The following is a 13,710-nucleotide window of genomic DNA, read 5'->3' as shown; positions in this document are numbered from 1 at the left end:
TGGTGGATACAGTCTAGGACGCCTCAGTGGTGGATACAGTCCGGGACGCCTCGGTGGCGGGATACAGTCTAGGACACGTCAGTGGTGGGATACAGTCTAGGACACCTCGGTGGCGGGATACAGTCTAGGACACCTCAGTGGTGGATACAGTCTAGGACACCTCAGTGGCGGGATACAGTCCGGGACGCCTCGGTGGCGGGATATAGTCTAGGACACCTCAGGGTGGGATACAGTCCGGGACACATAAGGGTTGGGATTGATGCCAGAAAAGGCATAAAAGTATTTTCAGAGCCTATTTAGATTTGGAACAAAAAAGAATAGACCAGTAAAAATCTGATGATTGAACCTCTCCTCCTTATGTTCCTCCTGCGTCCTCTCTCTCTCTCTCCAGGCTTCTTGAACCCATCAGATGGAATGACGTTTGGATTTGAAGTACACAATAAGCTGCATAACTACATGGGAGGAACCATGTTTGAAATTACCTCATCTGCCAACGACCCGATGTTCATTGTGCACCACAACTTCATTGACAGGTATCGATCTCACATCTGCAGTGAGGTGACAAATTCTGAACATTCTTAGAAGTGCGTGACCAGAATGTGTAAATACAAAGTCTATGTATTCTCTGAATATTTTATGTGAGAAAATATCTACCCAGTACCCAGTACTATATACAGACACAGTATATGCATACCTAACACTGTATACACACACATTGCGCCCCTGGATACAGTGGAAGTGAGATGAGCGAACATACTCGTCCGAGCTTGATGCTGGTTGGAGCATTAGCGTACTCGAAACTGCTCGTTGCTCGGACGAATACTTCGCCCGCTCGAGAAAATGGCATCTCCCACTGTTTTGCTTTTTGGCGGCCAGAAACAGAGCCAATCACAAGCCAGGAGACTCTGCACTCCACCCAGCATGACGTGGTACCCTTACACGTGGATAGCAGTGGTTGGCTGGCCAGATCAGGTGACCCTGGGATAGACTAGCCCCTGCCTGCGCTGCTCGGATCATTCTGTGTCTGGATGCCGCTAGGGAGAGAGCTGCTGCTGGTCAGGGTTAGCGTTAGGGTGTTCTATTAGCTTACTGTTAGGCAGGAGTGATTCTACAAGAACCCAACAGCCCTTCTTAGGGCTACAATAACGTTCTACTTTTTTTTTTTTTATTTGCTTGTGGCTGGGCTTGCTGGCACTAGTAGTGCAGCTAGTACCATATTGTGAGGAATTAGCAGGGGGACTTGCTACCGTTGTGTTTAGCTCTTAGTGGCACACATATCCACCTCAAACACCGAAGTGGGACAATTTATTATGGGTCTGATTAGAATTAGGCAGAGTCTGCTGATTTATTTTTTTTTACCTTTATTTCTTTTTGTACCTCAAAGTCATCAGGCACAGCACAAAATCCAGTTGTGTGCTGTCAGTGTAGGTTAGAAACTAGCCATAGCAATAGGATAGCATCGTTTTGTTTAACCCCTTAATGACCGCCCTATCGGGTTTTTACGGCGGTCATTAAGGGTACTTCTTCTGATGCGACGCCTTTCTACGGCGGCGCATCAGAAGAAGTTTTCGGGACACCGGGTCTCACTGGTGCCGGTGTCGGGCTGTGATATCACAGCCCAGACCCGGCACTAACACCCGGGATCGGAAAAACTCAGATCCCGGGTGTTTAACCCCTTGCACGCCGCGGTCAAGCATGACCGCGGCGTGCAAGTGTGTCCCCCGTGGATCGGACCCCCCCGGTGTGCTTACCGGGGGATCCGATCCCTCCTGCCGCTGCCCCGGGTTCCGACGAGTGACCCGGGGCTGTCGGCTCCTCTTCTCACCGGGTCCTGCCTTCCTGGCAGGACCCGGCTGTAAGTAACTGAGCATGCGCAGCATGCTCAGTTACTTTCACTATACACTGCAATACAAGTGTATTGCAGTGTAAAGGCTTGAATAAGCGATCGGATGATCGCTTATTCAAGCCAAGAAGTAGAAAATGTAAAAAAGTAAAAAAAAAAAAATTAAATCTTTTTATAATATAATTAAATAAATAAATAAAATAAAAGTCCCATAATCTCCCCAGTAACACATAAAATGCAAATAAAGTATATAAAACACAAAACACGTACATATTTGGTATCACCGCGTCCGTATTAATCTGTACAATAAATCTAAATCAATATTGAACCCGCTCGGTGAACTACGTAAAAAAAAAACTCGAAAAACTTCCCATAATATACAATTTTTCATCAAACACCATCACAAAAAATGTTCTAAAAAGTGATCAAAAAAAGTTACGGTACCTAATATGATACGACTGAAAAGAACAACTGTTTTCGCAAAAAATAAGCCCTCAACCAGATCTGACAACAGAAAAATACAGAAGTTATGGCCCTGAAAAGTTGTCAATAGTAAAAACAATGCGATTTTCTCCAATATTGGTTTTGCTCAGGAAAATTGAGCAAAATAAGAAAAACTATATAAATGAGGTATCACCGCAATCGTAGTGACCAGAGAATAAAGATAAAATTTATTTTTACGTTACGGTGAGCGGGGGGGGGGGGGGAATGCTCACAATCCAAAATAAAAATTGATGATTTTGTTTGTGTCCCCCTTGAAATAGTTAATAAAATCTCATGAATAAGCTTTAGACTCCCAAAATAAATTATTTATACATTGTATCTCATCCCATAAAAAATAAGCCCTCATATGATCGCATTACCAAAAAAAATAAAAATTTATAGGTCGTACAATGTGACAATACAAATCTGCTGTGGACGGCGCCTCCATTCATTCTATGCTCGGCCGTGCGCCCGTACAGCAGTTTACCACCACATATGTGGTATCAGTACACTCGGGAGGAATTGGGCATCAAGCGTTGCAGTGCGTTTCATCATTTAATTTATTCTGAAAATGTCAGTTTTGGCCTAAATGAATGTATTTCCAAAAAAATTCCATAGTTTCTAAATCGCAGGTCCATATTTTTTAACCCATGTGAAACACTTAAAGGGTTAATGGACTTAATAGAAGTTGTTTTACATACGTTAAGGGGTGAAGTTTCTATAGTGGGGTAATTTATGAGGTTTTACTATTATTTAGGCCTCTCAAAGTCACTTGGAAGCCGAGTTGTCCCTCAAAATGTGAGTTATGGCAATTTTCATGAAAATAAGAAAAATCGCACCTAAAGTTCTGCACCTCATAACATCCTAGCAAAATGACCGGAAGCATAAAATATCATCCCAACATAAAGCAGATATTCTGTAAATGTTAATTATCAAACTTTTTGGGTAGTTTTACTTCCTGTCTGGAAACCAGAACATTTCAAACTTGGAAAATGAAGAATTTTTACAAACTTTTGCCAAATTTTCACTTTTTTTCAGAACGAAACGCAAAACGTATCACTTAAATTTTATAACTAACATGAAGTACAATGTGTCACGAGAAAACATTCTCAAAATCACCAGGATATGTTAAAGCGTTCCGAAGTTATAACCAATTATCGTGAGACATGTCAGATTTGAAAAATCGAGTCTGGTCATTGAGCTGAAAACTAGTGTCGGTGATAAGGGGTTAAAAAAAAAAACTAAATAAAAAAATAAACACAAAAAAAAAATTAGGGGTAGAGGACGAGGGTGTGGGCGTGGACATCCAACTACTGCAGGGGTCAGAGGCCGTGGTCCTGGGCGGGGTGAGACACCACCTGCTGATGAGGGAGCAGGGGAACGCCGCAGAGCTACACTCCCTAGGTTCATCATGTCTCAAGTTACTGGGACTCGTGGTAGAGCACTGTTGAGGCCAGAACAGTGCGAACAGGTGATGTCGTGGATTGCGGACAATGCTTCTAGCCATTTGTCCACCAGTCAGTCTTCCACGCAGTCCACCCATGTCACCGAAATCAGCACTCCTCCAGCTCCTCCACCTCAGCCTCCTTCCCCCCAGTCTGCCCCCTCCCAGCAAAATACTCTGAGGAACTGTTTTCTGGACCCTTCCCACAGTCACAAACCACTTGTCCGGTTGCTGCTGAGCAATTTTCCGATGCCCAGGTTTTACACCGGTCGCAGTCTGTGGGTGATGATGACATTATTGACGTAGTGGAAGAAGTGTGTAAAGAGGTGTCAGACAGTGGTGAAGTTGTTGTCAGGGCAGGAAGTCCGAGGGGGGAGCAGACTGAGGGATCGGAGGATGATGAGGTGACAGACCCAAGCTGGGTTGATAGGCCGGGTGAACACAGTGCTTCTGAGACGGAGGCGAGTCCTATAGCAGAACAGGTTGGAAGAGGCAGTGGTGGGGCCAGACGGAGAGGCAGGGCCAGAGCTGGTGCATCAGCGCCAAATGTTGCCCGTAGTCAAGCTCCCGTGGCGAGGGCTAGATTTTCAGAAGTCTGGAGGTTCTTTAAAGAAACACCGGATGACCGACGGACTGTGGTGTGCAACCTGTGCCAAACCAGGATCAGCAGGGGTTTCACCACTACTAGCTTAACTACCACCAGTATGCGCCGGCATATGAATGCTAAACACCCTACTCAATGGCACCAAGCCCGTTCACCTCCGGCCGGGCACACCACTGCTCGTCAGCCCCCTGCCCAGGACCCCGACCCAAACACCTCCCGTGCGAAAACCCCATCTTCGCCTCCACGATCCTCCACAGCATCCACCAGCGTTCAGCTCTCCATACCCCAGACGCTGGAGCGCAAAAGCAAGTATAGCGCAACCCACCCACACGCCCAAGCCCTCAACGTCCACATCTCCAAGTTGCTTAGCCTGGAGATGCTGCCCTATAGGCTGATAGAGACCGAGGCCTTTCGAAACCTCATGACGGCGGCCGCCCCTCGGTATTCGGTCCCCAGCCGCCACTACTTTTCCCGATGTGCGGTCCCAGCCCTGCACCAGCACGTGTCAGGCAACATCATCCGTGCCCTGACCAACGCCGTTTCTGACAAGGTCCACCTGACCACGGACACGTGAACGAGTGCTGCCGGGCAGGGCCACTATATATCGCTGATGGCACATTGGGTTAACTTGGTGGAGGCTGGGACCGAGTCTGACCCTGGGGCTGGTCATATACTGCCGACGCCGAGGATTGCGGGGCCTACCTCGGTCCAGGTCTCAAAGGCCTACTATGCCTCCTCCTCCTCCCACCCCTCCTCCACCTCCTCCTCCGAATTACCATCCGCGGGCATGGCGCCATCAGTCGGTAGCTCTAGGCACAGCAGCAGTGCCGTCGCTAAGCGACAGCAGGCGGTGCTCAAACTGCTGAGCCTAGGCGATAAAAGGCACACCACCCAAGAGCTATTACAGGGCATCACGACGCAGACTGATCTGTGGCTGGCACCGCTGAACCTGAAGCCAGGCATGGTTGTGTGTGATAACGGCCGTAACCTGGTGGCGGCTCTGCAACTTGGCAGACTGACACATGTGCCATGCCTGGCCCATGTGTTAAATCTCATAGTTCAGCGTTTCCTCAAGACATACCCCAATCTGTCTGATTTGCTCACGAAGGTGCGCCGCATCTGTGCGCATTTCAGGAAGTCCAGCACAGATGCTGCCACTCTCAGGGCAGCGCAGTGCCGCCTCCAACTGCCCGCTCACCGACTGTTGTGCGACGTGCCCACGAGGTGGAATTCAACATTAACCATGTTATCCAGAGTTTACCAGCAGCGCAGAGCGATTGTAGACTGCCAGATGTCAACTTCCACCAGAACTGGTAGTCAGGTCAGTCAGCTTCCTCAAGTCTACAATGAGGAGTGGACGTGGATGTCTGATATCTGTCAGGTGCTGAGTAACTTTGAGGAGTCAACACAGATGGTCAGTGGCGATGCCGCCATCATCAGCCTCACCATCCCACTGCTTGGCCTGTTGAAAAACTCTCTGGTCAGCATGAAGTCGGAAGCTTTGCGCTCGTCACAAGAGACAGGGGAAGAAGATTCCCTTGTTGATAGCCAAAGCACCCTTAGGTCTGTTTCTCAGCGCATATCGGAGGAGGTGGATGAGGAGGAAGAGGAGGAGAATGTTGGCGAGACAGAAGAGGGGACCATTGTTCAGTCCTTCACTGTTGAGCGTGTATGGGCAGAAGAAGAGGAGTTGGAGGAGGAGGAAATGGAGAGTCAGGCCAGTGAGGGGAGTGAATTCTTGAGCGTTGGGACTCTGGCGCATATGGCAGATTTCATGCTAGGCTGCCTATCCCGTGACCCTCGCGTTCAAAGAATTTATTCCAGCACCGATTACTGGGTATTCACTCTCCTGGACCCACGGTACAAGCAAAATCTTTCCACTCTCATCCCTGGAGAGGAAAGGAGTGTGAGAATGCATGAATACCAGCAGGCCTTGGTGCACAAGCTGAAACAGTATTTCCCTTCTGACAGCGCTAGCGGCAGAGGGCGTACTTCTGCGGGACAAGTAGCGAGGGAGAGTAGGCGAGCAGGCAGCTTGTCCAGCACTGGCAGGGGTACGCTTTACAAGGCCTTTGCCAGTTTTATGTCACCCCAGCAAGACACTGTCACCTGTCCCCAGTGTCGGCAGAGTAGGGCTGATCTTTATAGAAAGATAGTGAGGGAGTACGTAGCTGACCATACCATCGTCCTAAATGATCACACAGCTCCCTACAACTACTGGGTTTCAAAGGTGGACATGTGGCACGAACTGGCGCTGTACGCCTTGGAGGTTCTTGCCTGCCCTGCCGCTAGCGTGTTGTCCGAGCGGGTTTTCAGTGCAGCTGGTGGCATCATCACCGATAACCGTACACGCCTGTCGACTGACAGCGCTGACAGGCTGATGCTTATCAAAATGAATAAAGCCTGGATTTCTCCGGATTTTCATTCTCCACCAGGTGAAAGAAGCTCAACCTGAATAATGTATGCACTCCTCCTCCTCATTGTCCTCCTTCTCCTCCTCTTTGTACACTAAAGCAGAGGAAACTGGCTATTTTTTGCCAGGGCCAACTGGCTCTAGCTATAGTACTCTATGTATTTAATTTTTCTGGAGGACCACCTACCTGCTCCTCTGGTTTGAAAACTTTTTTGGACTGCCACATACAGGCACTATCCAAATTAAATTGTCTCCATAGCAGCCTCCACATGTCGTCTTTTTAGCTGGCTCCACACGTTGTCTCCATTGCTACCTCCACACGTCATCGCCATAGCTGCCTCCAAAAGTCGTCCATATAGCTACCTCCATACATTGTCTCCTTATCAAACGAACTGTGTCAGGCAGAATTTTGGGTTGTTTTCATGGCTTCCACATCAAACTTGTTAACTTTGTTGCCACCCTGCTGTGTAATCCACAAAATATACTGGCAAACTTTTATTATTTACCGATATTATTTCAGCGCTTCTTGTGCATCTGTTTACATTCCCCTCACCCGCCATAACCCAAACTTATAAGAACGCTACTACACTTGATCTTATACAAAAGGTTCTTAGAAGTGCTGTTTGGGGAGAAGCCTAGAGACAGGGGCTTGGATTGGCGAAAGCTCGCCTGGCAGCGGATCGCCAGCTCCATCCCAAGATCCAACTAACATAGTTTTAACTGCAGCACCTTTAATCTACTACTAGTTCACTGCCTTCATACATCGTCCCCTTATCAAACGAGCTGTGTCAGGCAGAATTTTCAGGTGTTTCACCAGATACATAGTGGAACTCGGCCCATCTGTCGCCGCCATGCTGGAGACCTGAAGTTGCAATCATAGCAGCGCAATATGGATGCCCCATACTGTCGCTCTTAATCATGGAACCATTTCCGTAAAAACAATTAAAAATAGAACCACTATGTTACTCCATTATTCCTAGGTGAAATATTCAAACGACCCCGCCTGCTTTGAAAATTATAATTTTTTCAAAGTAAACGCTTCTGGCCCCCAGGCCCATTTTGGGTGGGGAGGAGCCAAGAGACAGGGACTTGGACAGGCGAAAGCTCGCCTGGCAGTGGACCGCCAGCTCCATCCCAAGATTAGGCAGCCTCAGAGGCATCCATGCATACTGCCCCTGCTGTTTCCTGTCCATTTTGCCTCCACGATCCTCCACAGCGTCCACCAATGTCTCATTTCAACTCTCTATACCCCAGATGCTGGAGCACGAGAGGATATGCAGCACATCATCCCCTTATCAAACGAGCTGTGTCAGGCAGAATTTTCAGGTGTTTCACCAGATACATAGTGGAACTCGGCCCATCTGTCGCCGCCATGCTGGAGACCTGAAGTTGCAATCATAGCAGCGCAATATGAATGCCCCATACTGTCGCTCTTAATCATGGAAGTCGTCTGCATGGCTGCCTCCACATGTCGTCCCCTTATCAAAAGAGCTGTGTCAGGCTCATTTTTCGGGTGTTTCACCAGATACGTTATGGAACTTGGTCACTATGTCGCCACCATGCTGTGTTATCGACTAAATATACCGTCAACCTTTTGTTCACATAGGAAATCATTTCAGCGCTTCTTGCTCACCTCCTTAGGGTTCAAACCAATGGGTGGCAGAGAGGAACCAGAGTCCATTTGGGGTATGTCGCCATGCCACTCTCTAGCCTGCCGCTGCTGCCTCTGCATGCCGTCCCCTATAGTGTCAGGGTCAATTATTGGATGTTTTAGAAGCTATCTAGCCTCATTCGGTCACTCTGTCATGGCCATGCTGTTGCCCATAATTTTGGCATAATGGTGCGATTAAGCAGCCTCAGAGGCATCCATGCATGCTGCCCCTGCTGTTTCCTGTCCATTTCCGTGGTGTTTCCATCCTTTTCTGAGGTTCCCAGGTGTTTGGCCAAGCTTCCCTGTGCAGAGCCTTGGTCCCCTTGAAAAATGCTTGAGTCTCCCATTGACTTCAATGGGGCTCGTTATTCGAGACGAGCATTCGAGCATCGGGAAAAGTTCGTCTCGAATAACGAGTACCCGAGCATTTTAGTGCTCGCTCATCTCTACATGTGTGCAATTTCCAGTAACAGTCTTAGGCATCACAGGCTCTTGACTGTGCAGAGCAGTGACCACAGCACAAGGACCTGGAGTATAAGAGACTGTGCAGAGCAGTGACCACAGTACAAGGACCTGGAATATAAGAGACTGTGCAGAGCAGTGATCACAGCACAAGGACCTGGAATATAAGAGACTGTGCAGAGCAGTGATCACAGCACAAGGACCTGGAGTACAAGAGACTGTGCAGAGCAGTGATCACAGCACAAGGACCTGGAGGATAAGAGACTGTGCAGAGCAGTGATCACAGCACAAGGACCTGGAGTATAAGAGACTTTGCAGAGCAGTGATCACAGCACAAGGAGCAGGAGTATAAGAGACTGTGCGGAGCAGTGATCACAGCACAAGGACCTGGAATATAAGAGACTGTGCAGAGCACGGATCACAGCACAAGGAGCTGGAGTATAAGAGACTGTGCAGAGCAGTGATCACAGCACAAGGACCTGGAGTGTAAGAGACTGTGCAGAGCAGTGACCACAGCACAAGGACCTGGAGTATAAGAGACTGTGCAGAGCAGTGATCACAGCACAAGGCCCTGGAGTATAATAGACTGTGCGGAGCAGTGATCACAGCACAAGGACCTGGAGTATAATAGACTGTGCGGAGCAGTGATCACAGCACAAGGACCTGGAGTATAATAGACTGTGCAGAGCAGTGATCACAGCACAAGGACCTGGAATATAAGAGACTGTGCAGAGCAGTGATCACAGCACAAGGACCTGGAATATAAGAGACTGTGCGGAGCAGTGATCACAGCACAAGGACCTGGAGTATAAGAGATTGTGCAGAGCAGTGATCACAGCACAAGGACCTGTAGTATAAGAGACTGTGCAGAGCAGTGACCACAGCACAAGGACCTGGAATATAAGAGACTGTGCGGAGCAGTGATCACAGCACAAGGACCTGGAGTATAAGAGATTGTGCAGAGCAGTGACCACAGCACAAGGACCTGGAGGATAAGAGACTGTGCAGAGCAGTGACCACAGCACAAGGACCTGGAGGATAAGAGACTGTGCAGAGCAGTGATCACAGCACAAGGACCTGGATTATAAGAGATTGTGCAGAGCAGTGACCACAGCACAATGACCTGGAATATAAGAGACTGTGCAGAGCAGTGGTCACAGCACAAGGAGCTGGAGTATAAGAGACTGTGCAGAGCAGTGATCACAGCACAAGGAGCTGGAGTATAAGAGACTGTGCGGAGCAGTGATCACAGCACAAGGACCTGGAGGATAAGAGACTGTGCAGAGCAGTGACCACAGCACAAGGACCTGGAATATAAGAGACTGTGCGGAGCAGTGATCACAGCACAAGGACCTGGAATATAAGAGACTGTGCAGAGCAGTGATCACAGCACAAGGCCCTGGAGTATAATAGACTGTGCGGAGCAGTGATCACAGCACAAGGACCTGGAGTGTAAGAGACTGTGCAGAGCAGTGACCACAGCACAAGGACCTGGAGTATAAGAGACTGTGCAGAGCAGTGATCACAGCACAAGGCCCTGGAGTATAATAGACTGTGCGGAGCAGTGATCACAGCACAAGGACCTGGAGTATAATAGACTGTGCAGAGCAGTGATCACAGCACAAGGACCTGGAGTATAATAGACTGTGCGGAGCAGTGATCACAGCACAAGGACCTGGAGTATAATAGACTGTGCAGAGCAGTGATCACAGCACAAGGACCTGGAGTATAATAGACTGTGCGGAGCAGTGATCACAGCACAAGGACCTGGAGTATAAGGGACTGTGCAGAGCAGTGACCACAGCACAAGGACCTGGAATATAAGAGACTGTGCAGAGCAGTGATCACAGCACAAGGACCTGGATTATAAGAGAGTCTCCGGGGTCTCGCACTGTTTGGCTAGTATATAATTCCACATGTGATAAGTCCGAGTGTTTGATGCCTTCAGTGCGAATCTATAATTATAGGATGTGCTGGACATATAGAGACGCTCCGCCCCTCAGGCCTTGCTAGGAGGATACAGTAAGACATGTAGAGCTCCCCCTAGAGGTGGATACAGTAAGACATGTAGAGCTCCCCCTAGAGGAGGATACAGTAAGACATGTAGAGCTCCCCCTAGAGGAGGATACAGTAAGACATGTAGAGCTCCCCCTAGAGGAGGATACAGTAAGACATGTAGAGCTCCCCCTAGAGGAGGATACAGTAAGACATGTAGAGCTCCCCCTAGAGGAGGATACAGTAAGACAGGTAGAGCTCCCCCTAGAGGAGGATACAGTAAGACATGCAGAGCTCCCCCTAGAGGAGGATACAGTAAGACATGTAGAGCTCCCCCTAGAGGTGGATACAGTAAGACATGTAGAGCTCCCCCTAGAGGTGGATACAGTAAGACATGTAGAGCTCCCCCTAGAGGAGGATACAGTAAGACATGCAGAGCTCCCCCTAGAGGAGGATACAGTAAGACATGCAGAGCTGCCCCTAGAGGACGATACAGTAAGACATGCAGAGCTCCCCCTAGAGGAGGATACAGTAAGACAGGCAGAGCTCCCCCTAGAGGAGGATACAGTAAGACACGTAGAGCTCCCCCTAGAGGAGCATACATTAAGACACGTAGAGCTCCCCCTATAGGAGGATACAGTAAGACAGGTAGAGCTCCCCCTAGAGGAGGATACAGTAAGACATGTAGAGCTCCCCCTAGAGGAGGATACAGTAAGACAGGTAGAGCTCCCCCTAGAGGAGGATACAGTAAGACAGGTAGAGCTTCCCTAGAGGAGGATACAGTAAGACAGGTAGAGCTCCCCCTAGAGGAGGATACAGTAAGACATGCAGAGCTCCCCCTAGAGGAGCATACAGTAAGACATGTAGAGCTCCCCCTAGAGGAGGATACAGTAAGACATGTAGAGCTCCCCCTAGAGGAGGATACAGTAAGACATGGAGAGCTCCCCCTAGAGGAGGATACAGTAAGACACGTAGAGCTCCCCCTAGAGGAGGATACAGTAAGACACGTAGAGCTCCCCCTAGAGGAGGATACAGTAAGACACGTAGAGCTCCCCCTAGAGGAGGATACAGTAAGACATGCAGAGCTCCCCCTAGAGGAGCATACAGTAAGACATGTAGAGCTCCCCCTAGTGTCTTGTAGAGCTGAAGGTAATCCCTGTACTTTCCTTTTTGCAGTATCGTGGAGACGTGGATCAGACGACATGGTGTAACCCCGGGGGACTTCCCAGAGTGTGGGCTCCCGGGGCAGGATCCTTTGGACTTCATGGTTCCCTTTTTTCCGCGTTACCAGAACAGAGATCTCCTCCAGACATCGCTGGCGTTCGGCTATACGTTCAGTTATCTCCCGGGAGCCGTGTGAGCCCCGATCCTCATACAGATGCAGGCTACATGGTGGAGGCTCCGGACCACTAGAATCCAGCGTCAATAACACAATGTGGCTCCTGCAACTTATTATATAATAAATGTAACAGTCACAATGCAGCTCTGACTATTCCACACACTTCTGGAAGGTTCTGGATTTTCAATACCAGGTGATACACGGCCCACGATTGTCGTGATACTGTGCAGGTCCAGTATAGGTTGTATCTCCATCAATAGCTCTACTACAATGTATGGAGCTCCCTATAGGGTCAGAGCTGGAGAAGGGTCAGGTGTGATGGGGTCATAGGGTCCGGTATACATCGGCGTCCCCCCGTGGTCCGGTATACATTGGAGGCGTCCCCCCGTGGTCCGGTATACATTGGAGGCGTCCCCCCGTGGTCCGGTATACATTGGAGGCGTCCCCCCGTGGTCCGGTATACATTGGAGGCGTCCCCCCGTGGTCCGGTATACATTGGAGGCGTCCCCCCGTGGTCCGGTATACATTGGAGGCGTCCCCCCGTGGTCCGGTATACATTGGAGGCGTCCCCCCGTGGTCCGGTATACATTGGAGGCGTCCCCCCGTGGTCCGGTATACATTGGAGGCGTCCCCCCGTGGTCCGGTATACATTGGAGGCGTCCCCCCGTGGTCCGGTATACATTGGAGGCGTCCCCCCGTGGTCCGGTATGCATCGGCGTCCCCCCGTGGTCCGGTGTGGACAGTTGAGGTTCTAATATTTTATTCCCGTGGCCCGGGCCCCACGGGACACCGATACATGCCAGACCTCACAAGACCTCATGTTCCTTTACATCAAACTTAGGAGGCAAAACACATCAACCAAAACTGATGGATCCGATATCCGTGGCCAAAAGGAGTCAACAATTCCCTTGTCAGACATCAACAGGCGACCTGAGGTTTCTGAAATACCTGGGCACCTCAGTGACCCCCTCGATTATCACGCAGGTGCTGGTGCTTCTTCTCCAGGGGTCTGATGGGACAGGACTCGATGAAATGACCGGAGATCCAGAAGCGCAGGACGTTCCTCTGACCAGGATCTCTGTGCCGCTGAGATGACTCCCACCTCAATCGTCATGGGACTGCTGGAGTCATGGGACTGCTCTCAGGTCCTGGGCTCAGGATGTCCCACTAACAGATTGGGGATTATTTACTAAGGGTCCGAATCACGCATTTTCGTCAGGTTTCCCGAATATTTCCGATTTGCGCCGAATTGCTCTGGGTGCTGCGTTTCATGCGACAGAAATGGGGGGGCGTGGACGTTGGAAAACCCGACAGATTCGGAAAAACCGCGGAATTAAAAAAATAAAAATAAAATAATTGTGTTGCTAGATCAAGCACGCACATGCACCGGGACGGAGAAGGTGAACTCTGGGGACCTCAGCGCAGCAGCGACACCTGGTGGAGATCGGGCGCACGACCTTAGATTATCCCGGCAGA

At 49.5% G+C, this 13,710-nt stretch overlaps 1 protein-coding gene across 1 annotated transcript in view; it reads left to right on the top strand.

Annotated features, from left to right (window-relative positions):
• Positions 1-12,360, top strand: part of LOC140106875 (tyrosinase-like) — a 122,397-nt gene extending 110,037 nt beyond the window's left edge. Inside the window, exons 3-4 of the mRNA XM_072131501.1 lie at positions 392-533; positions 12,072-12,360. Of these exons, the coding sequence (XP_071987602.1) occupies positions 392-533; positions 12,072-12,255 (326 nt within the window). The 3' untranslated portion in view covers positions 12,256-12,360. The remainder of the gene's footprint in view (positions 1-391; positions 534-12,071) is intronic.
• Positions 12,361-13,710: the final 1,350 nt, after the last annotated feature.

Source organism: Engystomops pustulosus, unplaced genomic scaffold (genome assembly GCF_040894005.1).
Source record: "Engystomops pustulosus unplaced genomic scaffold, aEngPut4.maternal MAT_SCAFFOLD_48, whole genome shotgun sequence".
In the NCBI taxonomy this organism is placed as follows: Eukaryota; Metazoa; Chordata; class Amphibia; order Anura; family Leptodactylidae; genus Engystomops; species Engystomops pustulosus.
The sequence above is the reverse complement of the archived record's forward strand: the minus strand, read 5'-3'. Positions and strand labels throughout refer to the sequence as shown.